This window comes from Eretmochelys imbricata, chromosome 9, assembly GCF_965152235.1.
Source record: "Eretmochelys imbricata isolate rEreImb1 chromosome 9, rEreImb1.hap1, whole genome shotgun sequence".
Classification (NCBI taxonomy): domain Eukaryota; kingdom Metazoa; phylum Chordata; order Testudines; family Cheloniidae; genus Eretmochelys; species Eretmochelys imbricata.
In genome coordinates, this window is record NC_135580.1 from 15,397,840 (window position 1) to 15,411,057 (window position 13,218).

At 41.1% G+C, this 13,218-nt stretch overlaps 1 protein-coding gene across 1 annotated transcript; it reads left to right on the forward strand.

Moving 5' to 3' along the window:
• Positions 1-930: 930 nt before the first annotated feature.
• On the forward strand, positions 931-13,218 carry TNFSF10 (TNF superfamily member 10). The gene is made up of 5 exons (XM_077826973.1): positions 931-1,135; positions 5,356-5,508; positions 7,407-7,452; positions 8,278-8,370; positions 9,057-13,218. Exons 1-5 carry the CDS (start codon positions 1,010-1,012, stop codon positions 9,506-9,508), a joined length of 870 nt encoding a protein of 289 aa, XP_077683099.1. The 5' UTR covers positions 931-1,009; the 3' UTR covers positions 9,509-13,218.

The window sequence follows — 13,218 nt, forward strand, 5'->3', positions numbered from 1 at the left end:
GGAATTCAGAGCTTATGGCTTGGGCATTTGCACAGAAGCCCAGTTTCTTAGGAGTCATGTTCCAATGGCTCTCTAATGGCAGCTGCCCAAAAATGCCCCTCAAAGAACAGTCCAATGTGAGGAGGGGAAACCCAGGGTAAGTTCAGGAGGGCAAAGTCAGCAATATCTTACACTGCACACTCTCCGCAGGTTGAAGGTGGAATGATGCTGTGAAGGGCCCCATCCTCCCCCACATCCATTTCCCCTCAGCCCTGTCCCCAGATCATACTGCCAGCAGAGGCTGCCAGGCAGCTGAGAACCACTGCTGCTCCCCTTCCGTGAAGGACCTTTTTTCAGTACCTTCTTTTTCCAACCTACCCTGTGGTTTTTTTTGAAGGGAGGGGGAAGAGGGGATTTGGCCTTGCAACATGGAGGAGAACAGCATCTTGGTGTTGCTTTTTTATTGCATTTTCAATACACCTAAGAGTCTAATTCTGACCTCACTCCCTCTGATGTAAATCTGGCACAACTCCATTGAACTCAATGGGGTTAGGCAGGTGTAAAACTGGTGAGCCAAGCGAATCAGGCTCTGTATTAGCATGTGGCAGAAAGTATAGCTTTACAAGGAACAAAGAAAGGGTTGCTCAAAGGCGTAGCTATTCACAAGCTATTTAAATGATATTCACCCCCCAGTCTGTTTTCCAGCAGCATTGCCTATACAGCAAAGAAAGCAGAGCTCAAGGACAGACCGGTTTTGCAAACACGAAAGCTGGATTTTTGTGGCTGTACTTTTTTCATGTGCAGACTTTAGGATTGTTGTTGTTGTGCCGTCTCCCCCCCTTCCCCCCCTCCCTATTTCCTGGAGAGCAGCCAGCAGGGAAATCCTCTAAGGGGGGTGGACGAGAGACAAAGTCTACAGCCCTGCTCAACCAGGAAGAGCTCCACCTCAAACAAAGCCAACAATAACAACCGCCCTTGCCTTGCTGGCTCTCCCAGTCTTGTGGGTCTTCCCTGTGCGCGCCCAGCCACCATGATGCTGCCGACGGCTGGCCCCAGCGCCGGCCAGACCTGTGGGCTCGTGCTGATCTCCGCTGTGCTGCTGCAATCCATTTGCGTGGCGGTGACTTTCCTTTACTTCACTAATGAGCTGAAACAGGTGCGTACCACGGCGGTGAGCCAGGGGGTCGGATCCAGCGCGGCTCCATCTGCAGGCTGATTTGGCCTCCTTCTCTCTCTGTCTCGCTCTCGTTGCAGATCTGTCCGGGGGGGGCGGGATGCGTCGGGTATGCCCTTGTCCTGTTCAAAGGAAGGTTGGAGGGGCTCATGCACGAGTGATCCCATTCCCGCTGACGGCAGTGGCAACACCCCCAGCGTTTACAGGGAGCAGGACTGGGCCCTAGGTGAACGGTAGTTTGGCAATGTTTATTTTAGCAGGGAAGCCTTAGCGATTCAGAGCTTTTGCTTTCGTTGTGGGAGAAATGGGTTAGGCTGGGTGGGCTTGTTTTGCTGCTTGGCGGGGTTTGTTTGCTCTGTGTGCGGAATACAAAGGCCACGAAAAGAGAAGTTTTTTAAAACTCACCGTATATTTCTATTTCCCCGCCGAAACAGAAAGGTGCTTTTCGTTAATGTTCCAAAGCTGCTCTTTCCTCGCTCCGGTTGGTGCGTGCTCGGCACTGCCGGACACGGGTAGTGCTCGGGGCTAGAAGGGGAGTCAGCTTTCTCACCCGAATAGTCACCCAGGCTTAAAAACAACCCCAACGGCAATACTTCGCTTTCAGACAGTGACTAATCCTGATAGAATCTCAGGCCGACCGCAAGCTGATCCTTGCCCCCCACGCAGAGAGCTGGGGAATGTCTGTGTAGTGGGCTGTGTTTTGCACTCCCTGCAACCAAAGGTTCATATCCTGGAAGCATCAGCTCAGCCATTTACCTTTTCTTAAGTAGGTAATCGAAGTTCCACGCAATGTTGGGCGGGTTGACTTTGGCACAAGACTTTAAAAACCAGGGTCCTCTATGGACATTCATGACCCCAGGGCAGTTCTGCAGGGGTCGTGGGTTTGTCCATCCACGTTTCCTATCCTGCCATCTCTACTATACTGTTCTGTCCCATCTGGGTGCTCTCCCTAACTCCAGAGGTGGCTACACTCAAGCAGCATTCTAGGTCTATCATTTCTGTAGGGTTTTGAGATCCTTGTATTTTAAAGGTGCTGTATAAATATAAAATATTATTGCAACCCTTGAATTTACCACCTGCAAAATTTAGTAGTACTCTACTCACAGCTTCTTTTGAGATGGCTAAATCAGATGGTTTGGGAAATTCTTATCTGATGATTTGCACAATTCTACAATCCATACCAGACTTCCTGAGTGGATAAAACTGGGGACCTGTCTGCTGAGTTTGTTGCTCTGATAGCTTCATATCTGATGAGATTAAGGATTTACAGAAACATCACATTTGTCTTAAGAAAATAGGTTACACTGTTCTGGTGAGTACCCAAAGTTGTTCCAACCCTCATATACTTGGTTCAAAGTTCTTTGTTATCAAACTTTTGAACATGAGCAATTAGTAAACACAGCACCTTCGCCTAGTTGCTTTTCCTCCAAATAGGTATGGTTTGAACTTTTGAAAGGGTACTCTACTAGCCCAAATAAACCACCTCCAACAATTTGTACCTCAGATATAGCTCTTATGATTGCAGGAGAATAACTAACCCCTTTGTGGTGTGAAGGCGAGCTCCCCTCACCTTGAAGGGAATTTCTGTTGGGCTGAAAATAGCCTAGGTATCTGCATAATTATATTACATGGTGTCTCTATTACATGTCCTTTTTGTTCTCCTACACACAGATGTAAGGCACTGCTATATTAGAACTGTAAATACAGTTTGTTACCTTTATTGTACATGTGGGTTATGATTAGTGATATTTATCAGTGAGCCTGGTCCCTCTTTTCCCTTCTTTTTGCCGTTTCATAGTATCTGTATTTTGAGACTTCTGTCAAATAGTCATCACTGGCCAGGTGTCAGATCCTTTCAGCTGTCAGTACAAATTAAAAATCTTATTTAATGCTAGGTAATTTTTCTCAGTCTACATGGATAGTCATCTGATTAGCTAAATGTAACCATCTGTTGTTCCTAAAATGGATAAAGCTTTTTGAACAGCCTAGTTTGGCTTATGGGAGGGGAGTGTTGAAAAGCAGTGACAGACTTAGGATGCACGGTAGAGTTGATTACACATCCAGGATATAGGACAGTGAAGAAAATAGACTTCATTGACTTTAAAAGCATAATCCAGATGTTGCCCTTAGATAATGGGTGACCTTGTAGAAATATTTCACTAATAATGCTCCATTTAACATTTCTGTGACACCTTCCCTCAATGGATCTCAAAGTGCTGTACAAATATCATTTGATTAAGCCTCATAACGTCCTGTGCCTCCATTTCCTTAACCTCTAAAATGCGAATATTAATACTTCCCTGCCACATTCGTGTTTGCAGAGTGCATTAAACTCTGTGGGTGCAAGTTGCTGCAGCAATGCCAGGTACTAGTACAGTAAAGTTTTCTCAGGGGCTAGGTGTGTGACAAGTAAGCAAAAAGCAGAAATGGCAGTACTGTTTGCTTCCAGGTTGAAGAGCAAAGTTTTGAAGTGCCCTCTCCTTTCCTGGTCCCTAGATCTGGTAGGAGAGTGGTCTGGTAAGGGCTGGTCTACACACAAGTTTGGTACCAATTTAATTAAATTGGTTTAAAAACCAAGCCCTTAGCATGGATGCAGTTGCACTAGTATAAAGGTGCTTATATCTGTATAGCTTATTTCCATCAATTTAAGTAACGTTCCCAAAGTAAGAAATCTTATATTAATAATACTACCCTATTCTGCAGTAATGATCCAGAAGCCTGTAGGGATACTCCTGTCAGTCAGAGCATTTTGCATCAATGATTATAGAATACGGTAGTATTTTTAAACATAAGGGAATGCTCTGTAGATGCTGCTGCACAAAGGTCAGGAGCTTCAGGTTAAATGAGGTCAGATTTGTAGGGTCAGATGGGTGAATTCTCTCCATCCTGCTAAAGCGGGAAATCTGTGGCTTGCCTCCTTTGTTTTCAAGCAGACAGGACAGGATGGGAATGGTGGGGGGAGGGGTTGAGAACAGTCCTCCTGGTTCTCTGATGCTGAATGTTCCAAGCTTGAAGGATAGTTGAAACTGTGACATGTTAAGTAAATTAACATCCAGAGGCAGCAGATTAACAAACAAACCAAAAAAAATCCTTTAAGATAGGAATGGTTGAAGTTAAACTATTAAATCAAGAAGAAGAAGCCAGTCTGAATGCTTTGTATGTTCACTGGTTTCTTTCCTTTCCAAACTTTACTGGCATACAGGTTTTAACAGGGGTTGTGGATGATGATGATGATGAATCACTGAGTTCTGTAAATTTACAGGAGTTCTCTCTAGGCTGCTTAGGTTACTGTGTTCTTGCATTAAGCAACAAATGCCAGCTTCAGTTTTGATAATGGGTTATTATTATCCCCTGCAGAAGCAGCAGAGCTTGAGGAAGGGTTTTGTCGTTCACTCTATTCTTTATTATTTTAAACTATTGAAACTACTACTTTTAAGGCTATACACCTAGGAAAGTTATTCCTGACCACAGTGAAGACGTTGGGACTTTTGCCATTGACTTGAGTGGGGCCCTGATTTCACTCTCTTTTTACACCTCAGAAGAAGGAATGATCTCTTTAGATAGCTGAATGATGTAGAGAAGGGCCCAAGTCACAAGACTGAGATGTGGAATCAGATCCGAGTGCTTGCTTCCTCAAAATTCATAGGGAAGGGGTTTGGAATGTGGCCTTCTAGCCCCCTTCCATTATAGAAAATGCCCCAAGCTGCAAGATTTGAATCTGGGGTGGAATTTGTCCAAAGTGCAGACATGGGGAGTGGGTTAGTGGCTGATGTGCGGGCTCATATTCAGTGTTAGTGGGGCAGCAGTGTCAGCTGATTTTCAGGCTTATCTTCAGTCCTCAGTGTAGGAAGATCCCTTGTGTAAAGGAACTAAATTCTAACAGTGTTAGAGCTGATAAAATAATTCTCAGCATTAGTGACAGTAGATATTGCAAATGTATAAACTTATTCAGCTGAGTTCTGAATGTTCAGTTTATGACCAGAGAGATAAAAATGTAAGTGTATTCTTGCATATCAGGTATCTGGTTGTAACTAAATAAATATGTAAAGACAGGATTCACTCTGCTTTATAAAATCATTACTTGCTGTAGCATATTGGTGTTACTTAGAACAGAAAGGGTTTTCCTAAACACAGGAGTTTTAGAAATGCATCATATATCTGCACGTTAAGTGAATTAACTAGTTTATTGCCTTCTACCACAGCTCCAGGACACATATTCCAAGAGCGGCATTGCTTGTCTCACTGGGGAAGATCTCGGAACTTTCATAAGACATGTGGATCTAAATGAAAATGAAGAAAGAGAGAGTGACCCCTGCTGGCAAGTGAAGTGGCAACTAGGAAAGTTAATTAAAAAGGTACTTCGGAACTTTCACACAGACTAAACAGTGGAGCTTGGTTATAACAATCCAGATGATTCAGAGAGTTAAGCTCCAACTAGTGAAATAAAACGCAAATCCCAAACTGTTTCCTTGCATGTTAGTGGTCAAATTGCAATTCAGGTCAGGTATTCTGTATCACCCTTTCAAAATACACACACACACTAATAAGTTATATATGCTTATCATTGATACTTTTTTTTTACTCTTACTTTTAACACAAATGTAATTGTGAAGAAGTTTTACTTTGAATAAGGGGTTGCCAAATTGAAAAGGATGAGAAATACTGATCTAGTAAATTAATATTGATTTAGTTATTATATGATGATGCACTGGAGGTCTGTTTTAAATAAAATATTGGCCCAAACTGAAGTCCACAGAGTTACTCCAAATGTCAGTGGTATAACTGAGAGCAGAATTTGGCTCACTATATTAACTTAGTAGGTTTCTGCAATGGGGAAAATTCATAAATATTTTTTTTTTTTGCACCAGTGCAGTCCTGCAGTTATACAACATAGTTGGAAAAAGGCCCGTCACCCTGTCTGCGCTACAACTTGTAACATTGCTACCACTGGAAAGACACTTAGGATTCAGACTGTTTCCTAGAGAAACAACTGCTGCATATGCATATAGTAGCTGTTTCCAAAATCCATATAAACACTATGCTAGAAAGAAACCTTTTGGGTCAATGAAATGCAGATCAAGAAATCCAGAGCCATTACATTCTGTAACCTCAGTATTCCTTGGATAATGGCAGTGTCTCTTACATTTCCATGGAGATGACAATGCTTTTGTTGTTCTCATGGTGATATTACAATTGAGGAGCCATCATGGCTCAATGGAAACTGTATTGCTATTTCAGTGTATTCAAAATACCCTTCCCATGAGGCTGGAACCATGAGTTACACTGGAGAAATAGTGATGGCTTCAAGTGACAAAAGATTTTTGCTTAATAAACATCAAAATTACATGAAAATAAGGTGGGATCTGATTAAAACCTCAAGAAAGCCAGGAAATTTTCACAAGAGTCTTAGTCCAAGATATTGAATGTAAGTTTTGTGATAGACTGACTGAGAGCAGGGTATGAGATTTACTACAGTACCGAAGGGTATGCCTACACTGTCCATGTTACAGCGTGGCTGAGGTAGCACCGTGACATGGGCAGCGTAGTCACGCTTTATCGCTGGGGGAGGGCTCTCCCGGTGATCAAAAATAACCACCCTGAATGAGGGGTGGTAGCTTTATCGCCGGAAGCCATGTAAAGCGCTGTCTATATTGGCATTTTCAGTGCTAAAACTTTTGTCGCTCAGGGGTGTGTTTTTTCACACCCCTGAATGACTAAAGTGTTAGCCCTGAAAGTGGCTGTGTGTATATTCTTGCTGTTATTTATATATCAATAGTTTTGCCACTGACTCCAGGGGGCTCCTAGTGAAGACCACTGGATCTAATTCACCCCTGTTGTACCAGGGTTAATCTGGAGTATCCCCAGTGAATTACTCCACAACCAAATTACTCCAGATCCACACTGGAGTAATTGCAAGCAGAATCTGATGCCATGAACTCTATATTTCCGCTTACTGAGTGCCAGATTTTCCAAAGAACTTTAACACTCAATTGGATGAGCTCCGTTGCAATTTGGCCCCAGATATTTAAAATTATTGCAAAACAGTTTGTTGTGAGAAATTAATGATACAGTTTCCTTTTGATGTCCGCCTTTATTTACAAATAGAAATAAAATTTGCTTGATGGTCAAATGTTGGAGTTTGCTCAGTTATGTGGCATATAAGAGTATGTGGAATAGTTGTGTTTCTGGCATCTTTGTCACTGCTCTACTGATTTCCCAGAAAGAAAACTGTTTTCTTTACGTGTGTTTGCAGATGATATCAAGAAACTATGAGGAAAACATTTCATCTGCGGTGAAAGGTATTTTTAATGTAACACATTTATTTAGCACATAAAAAAGAAAAACTGTGATGGTAGCAGATGTGCAGTGGTTCCATACATGTTTTCCAGTTGTAGAGAATAGTTCCTAATTTCTTACTCAGTTGTCCAGTTCTTCTGCAGCAAAGCATGGGAAATGAGTAGCTGTTGGTATTATTTTAAGAGCCATATTAAGCTGCCAGAAAATGTGGTCAAGGTATTAGAACATGGAACCAGGTTTCAGGAAAAGCGCCTGGCTTCTGTTCTTGTCTCTGATTCAGTGATTTTATGCTATTCATTTAACCTCTCTGTGCTTCAGAGAACAAATAGTACTTTGTTGTTGTGCAGCTATATTAATTAAGGATTGGGCACAGCTCTCCTCTGAAACTGATGCAGGGCCTTACACCCCAGGAGGACTCTGGAAGCATTCTGGCTCAAGAAGTCAAAGGAAATTTTGCTTGAGTAAAGACTACAGAATTTGTCCTTAAAAGATATTTAGCCTTTCCATGAGCACATACTTATTTTTAGTATAGGGTGTTTGGGCACTGTTTTTTTTTGGGGGGGGAGAGGAGGGACACGACATATAGAAGGCTTAAAAAGGCATTTCAAAGAGAGTATGGGAAGTTCTGAGAAATTTTGACCATATCAACCATTACACTTCAATCTCTCATTGTCTTGGTCAAATAAAATATTTTGACAAACACATAAATCCTCAAATACTGTCAATTTAGTAATTAGACAGTCACATATTTCCATGGAGATAACAATGGCTTTGTTGTTTGGTTATTTCTCATCTTCACGTAACTGAAATTTTTCTAACTCTTCCAGGAACTGAAGAACAGGGATCTCAGCACCATGGACACAGAATAGCAGCTCACTTAACTGGAAGCCGCAATAAGAAGAGCTCTCTATCCACATCAAGTAAGATATTTTGCTATATTGATAAAGGAAGAAAACGGATACCAACTAGGGAAAGATCACTGAATGTGTGTGCTTTGCAATTTTCCAGAAATGAATATTGACTGCTGATTATTCTAGGCATCCTTTTCTGCTTGTTTCTCAGGGACTTAATGACATTTTTTGGCCAGAAAACAGGGAAGGTTTTTAAAAAAATAAAAGATTTTCTGGTTTTGGTCAGAATAATTCTTCAGCTCACTCTGGTTGTAGTATCAACCCCATTCAACTTGGGATCTATGGTGCACCTTCCTTTTATGTCTTTAGTTGTTTTTTTAATTAAAATTCCCTCTTCCTAACTTTGTCTATCCCCTTTGCAGTGTCTTTTTGGAGAAAGATATGTGTATAAGGGCCTAGAAGCTATGGTGAAAGGCACATCATAAAAAAATAGAACAGACTATTACTTCCCTTACACTTCTCAAGGCGGTGGAGTACTCAAGTGCTCTCCCATCGCATCGATTGCAGCAGTGCTGATCTACCAGCAAGTGAAGACATACCTTTTAAGAGAGGTTGGGCCATCTGAAGCAGGATCTGGCCCATTGCTCTTATTTAGTTTTTGAAAAACAGTCACATCAGCTAAGAGACAGTGGACTTTGTTGCACGCAGCATTATTTAGCTCTATATTCTTATCTATTTTTTTCCCCCTCGAATAGATTTCTCATCCAGAAGAGGTGTTGGGCAGAAAATAAATACCTGGGAACCCTCAAGGAAAGACCATTCATTCCTCTATAATGTGGAGTTGAAAAATGGGGAGTTAATCATACCCAGAACAGGGTTTTATTACATCTACTCTCAAACTTACTTTCGATTCCGCGAACCTGAGAACGAGGATTCAGAATCAGATCTGTTAGCACAAATCAGAAACCCTAAGCAAATGGTCCAGTATGTTTACAAACTGACAACATATCCAGAGCCTATCCTGCTCATGAAAAGTGCAAGAACTAGCTGCTGGTCTAAAAAGGCAGAATATGGACTTTATTCCATATATCAAGGTGGAGTATTTCAGCTGAAAAGGGATGATAGGATTTTTGTCTCTGTCAGTAATGAGGACATGGTTGACATGGACAAAGAAGCAAGTTTTTTTGGAGCCTTTTTGATCAGCTAAATGATTAACAGAAAACCAGACTCCCAAAGGAAATCATTTTTTAAATTCTGTAATCTAAGGTGGGAGAGAGGGGAGGAAGCCACTGTGACAGTACAGTGACTTCAAAGCAATAGTGACAACCCAAGAATCCCAACTGTGAATTCATCCTGTGAAAGGTTTCATTGCTCTGAGAAATGATCGCAACAGATCATAATATGGAAGAGCAGCAGGTGGCTGCAGCTGCATATGACTGTGCCTTGTATAACAGCACAGCAGATCCCGAAACATGCTAGTGGTCTAGGGCTTGCCTGGATTTTAACGTGTCAAAGATGAATAGCTTTGGCTAGGACCGGATCAAGTGCAGGCAGGCACTATCCAAGGTTCCTCATGCCACTCTACCAAAGCATCTCAAAACCTCATTTGTGGCAGTCCCTCTGCAGGAACGGTGGATTTGCATAGGGACAAGATGGAGACAATCGACTTGTAGAGGGGATTCGATTGAGGTTGGAAAATGGATTTTATCATGAACGACACTTTGGACCCTATCCTGCTGACTCTTTCTCCCGTGAGTAATCTTTACATGAGCAGAAGTCCCTCTGATGCCAGTTGGACTACACTCTTGAGAATAAGGTTTGCAGGATCAGGCCCTATGTTTGAATCTTAGATTTCCTAAAATGAAAGGCTAGCAAACAATTAAACTACAGTAGCATTTAAGCACATACTTAACTTTAGTTTCCACTGAATGCATCCGATGAAGTGAGCTACAGCTCACGAAAGCTTATGCTCAAATAAATTTGTTAGTCTCTAAGGTGCCACAAGTCCTTCTTTTCTCTTTGCGAATACAGACTAACACGGCTGCTACTCTGAAACCTATACTTAACTTTGACATGCAAGTACTCCATTTGAAATCAATGGGATACTCATGTGCTTAAAGTTAAACATGTGCTTAAGTGCTGCCTGGGATCACAGCCTGGTTATTTTTGTCTTCATTTGGATGTTGCATAGATGACAGAAAAATGAAGTGGCACAGCAGAGCCATTGAAATCAGAAAGTCAATACTCTGAGTTCCCAGTACATTTTGATAATCCCTGCTTAGTTGACTAACATTGTACTGCAGAGATTTCACCACACTTACAGCATGTTCAAATATGGATTCACTCTATACTTACTGAAAATTTGATCCAGAACCCAAGTGTTTTCCTTTAAATGTTGCATTCAGAGGACTACATTATTTGTCTCACATCAAGCATGACATGACGTGGTTCTTTCATGTTGATTGGCTTGATGCCATGGAACATGATGTGATGCAGAATAATTAGCTTGGATTTGAAGGAGAACATTCTCATTCCTGGAGAGGATACGTGACTATCTCTGCTTCAGCATGGGCTGATTTTAGTTAATACTGTTTAGATTTTTGTTTTATTTGCAGGGTTGTATGGGGACGACATAGCATTTATTTTTCTACCTGGACTGAATATTAGATTGGTTAGCTGTAAGATTAGAACTGGTTTTCAAAAGTTAAAGTTCTGTTAAGAAATAGGCAGGAGAGCCAGATCTTCGGGTAGCGTACAACAGTCAGCACCATTCCAGTGACTTTAGTGGAGCTGCACCAATTTACACCAGCTACAGATCTAGCCCAGGAAAGACCATATATTTCTGAAAGAAAGAGGGAGTGAAAGGCAAGTGGGCAAGGAAGTCATATGGACCAAATTCTCTGCAGATGTAAATCAAAGTAAACAGAATTAAGCCAGTAGAGAATTTGGCCCTATATTTTTTGATATAATAAGCTTGCCTCAGGAGTCATAAAATGAAGAAAGTCGGCAAACGGCCTTACTTTGTCCATGGCTTACAGGAAAGACAGGTGTACCCTTCACCCTACTACCTTCTTGATGGCAAACAGGGAATGAATGTGCGTCAGTCACCTCACTTGCCTTGTCTATATACATCAGAAAGGTAGGCACGCCAGTCACTCTAGTTACCTTACCTGTGAACAGCAAGAAAAGAACTGACAGCAATCTCTTTGTTTTGACTGGAGAGAAGAAAAAAGCACAAGCAGGTTGAGATTCGAAACTATTATTCCAGTCTGTGTTTCCTGTTTCTACGCGGAGGAAAATATGTTATTTTCAATAGTAACCAATTCTGTGAATTGCTCCAGCGCTTACTGGAGAAGCTGGCTTTGCGGTGGAGTCATGTCTCCTATACGTTATATATTTTTCTCAGCTAGTCCTCTGAAGCATTATCTAAGAATTCTCCAAGTCCACACCACAGAGTTTTTAGCTTTATTTGGTGGCTTCCTAATCTTGAATACAGTATGAATTTGCACTAGTTTCACGCTGGTCACCACTGACTTTGATTGAACTGCTCCTGATTTACACTGGTGTAGATACTTCGGGTCTATCTAGTTAAGCGTGGGCCAGATTTTGCTGCCCTTACTCATATTACATTATACTTTAGGTCCCAATCTTGTAATGGGAGTACTGTTAGTGCATATAGTTAAGCCTGAGTGTAGGTGTTTCCACGAGCGAGGTCTTACTTTGCAAGTTGGTCCATTGATTTTCAATGAAATTGTTTGTGGAGTAAGGACTTGACCCTGCTCCCATTCAGATCAGTGCAAAAAACTTCATGGGGCAGGACCAACCCCTTAGATATTATTCAGTGAGAGGAAGGCCAGCATAATCTGATCCAATCCGATTAGGATATACTGTGTTTATTTTTCACAAAACTGACTAATTTTCAAACTACAGAGTTCAGTTTTTAGCTTAATAAATTTTCAAAAGAAAATAATTTCCAGACAACTTTTATCCAAATTTTCTTCCCAGTTCTAATTTTTGATTCTGCTGACACAGTGCTCTTACTTAATACAGGAGTAGTACAAGACTGCATTAAACAGCTCCCTCCAGATCTAGTTTCTGTCCCTGATTCTTCAAAGTCTTATATATGTACTTCACTTTACAAACTAAGTAGTCCCATAGACTTCATTTCCTGAATCAGGCTCATATTTAACTCCTCAGCAACATACTCAACTACAAGCATACAAATAAAATAATGGGGTTTTTTCAAAGTCCAGTTATTTTAGGTGCTTGTTTTTTTTAAAAAAATTCTTAACTGTGAGAGAATTTCAGATATATTAGTTGTAGCCTAAAAGTGAAAACCATACGTATGATTAAGAAAAAGTCTATAGAGCTCAGAGAGACACAGATGGAAAAGAATTGGGAAGAAGCCATAGGGGCTGTGCACAAATTCATAGCTGACAGTAACTTAAGACAGATAGTAGTATCTACTACACACAGATGTTTTTCATCACTTTGTCTCTGCAACTTGATATATAATAATGGGCCCAATTTTATTTAGGAAGTGCTCCCAGGCATTTCCAACCTTTTTCCTCTCCATATGTACACATTTTTATGTCGCTCCATTCTGGGAGAATATATGTAGCACAACAGGGAGTAGACTGAATAATTGTATTTTATTTCCCAGTAATCCAAAGACACACAGCCCTGGTGAAAAACTAACGAGCAATATCTGACAAGGACTCATTTGAAGACAAATAGATGTATTTACTATTTCTGTGTGTGGATTCACTCTCTCATTCCCCCAGCCTCGTTACCCTCTTGACTTTCAACGGTAAATGTAGCAAATAGTTCTTTGTGTTCATTGTGCGTGTGCAGCTGCAATAACACTAACTTTTCGATAAAAAAATTGTAATTTTTGTACATACTTTTTATATAAAA

Bases quoted from the DNA above. Each gene is read 5' to 3' on its own strand.
- TNFSF10 (XM_077826973.1), top strand. From the start codon at position 1,010: ATGATGCTGCCGACGGCTGGCCCCAGCGCCGGCCAGACCTGTGGGCTC. The intron at 5,509-7,406 runs GTACTTCGGAAC...GTGTGTTTGCAG, and splicing joins TAGGAAAGTTAATTAAAAAG to ATGATATCAAGAAACTATGA. The intron at 8,371-9,056 runs GTAAGATATTTT...CCCCTCGAATAG, and splicing joins GAGCTCTCTATCCACATCAA to ATTTCTCATCCAGAAGAGGT.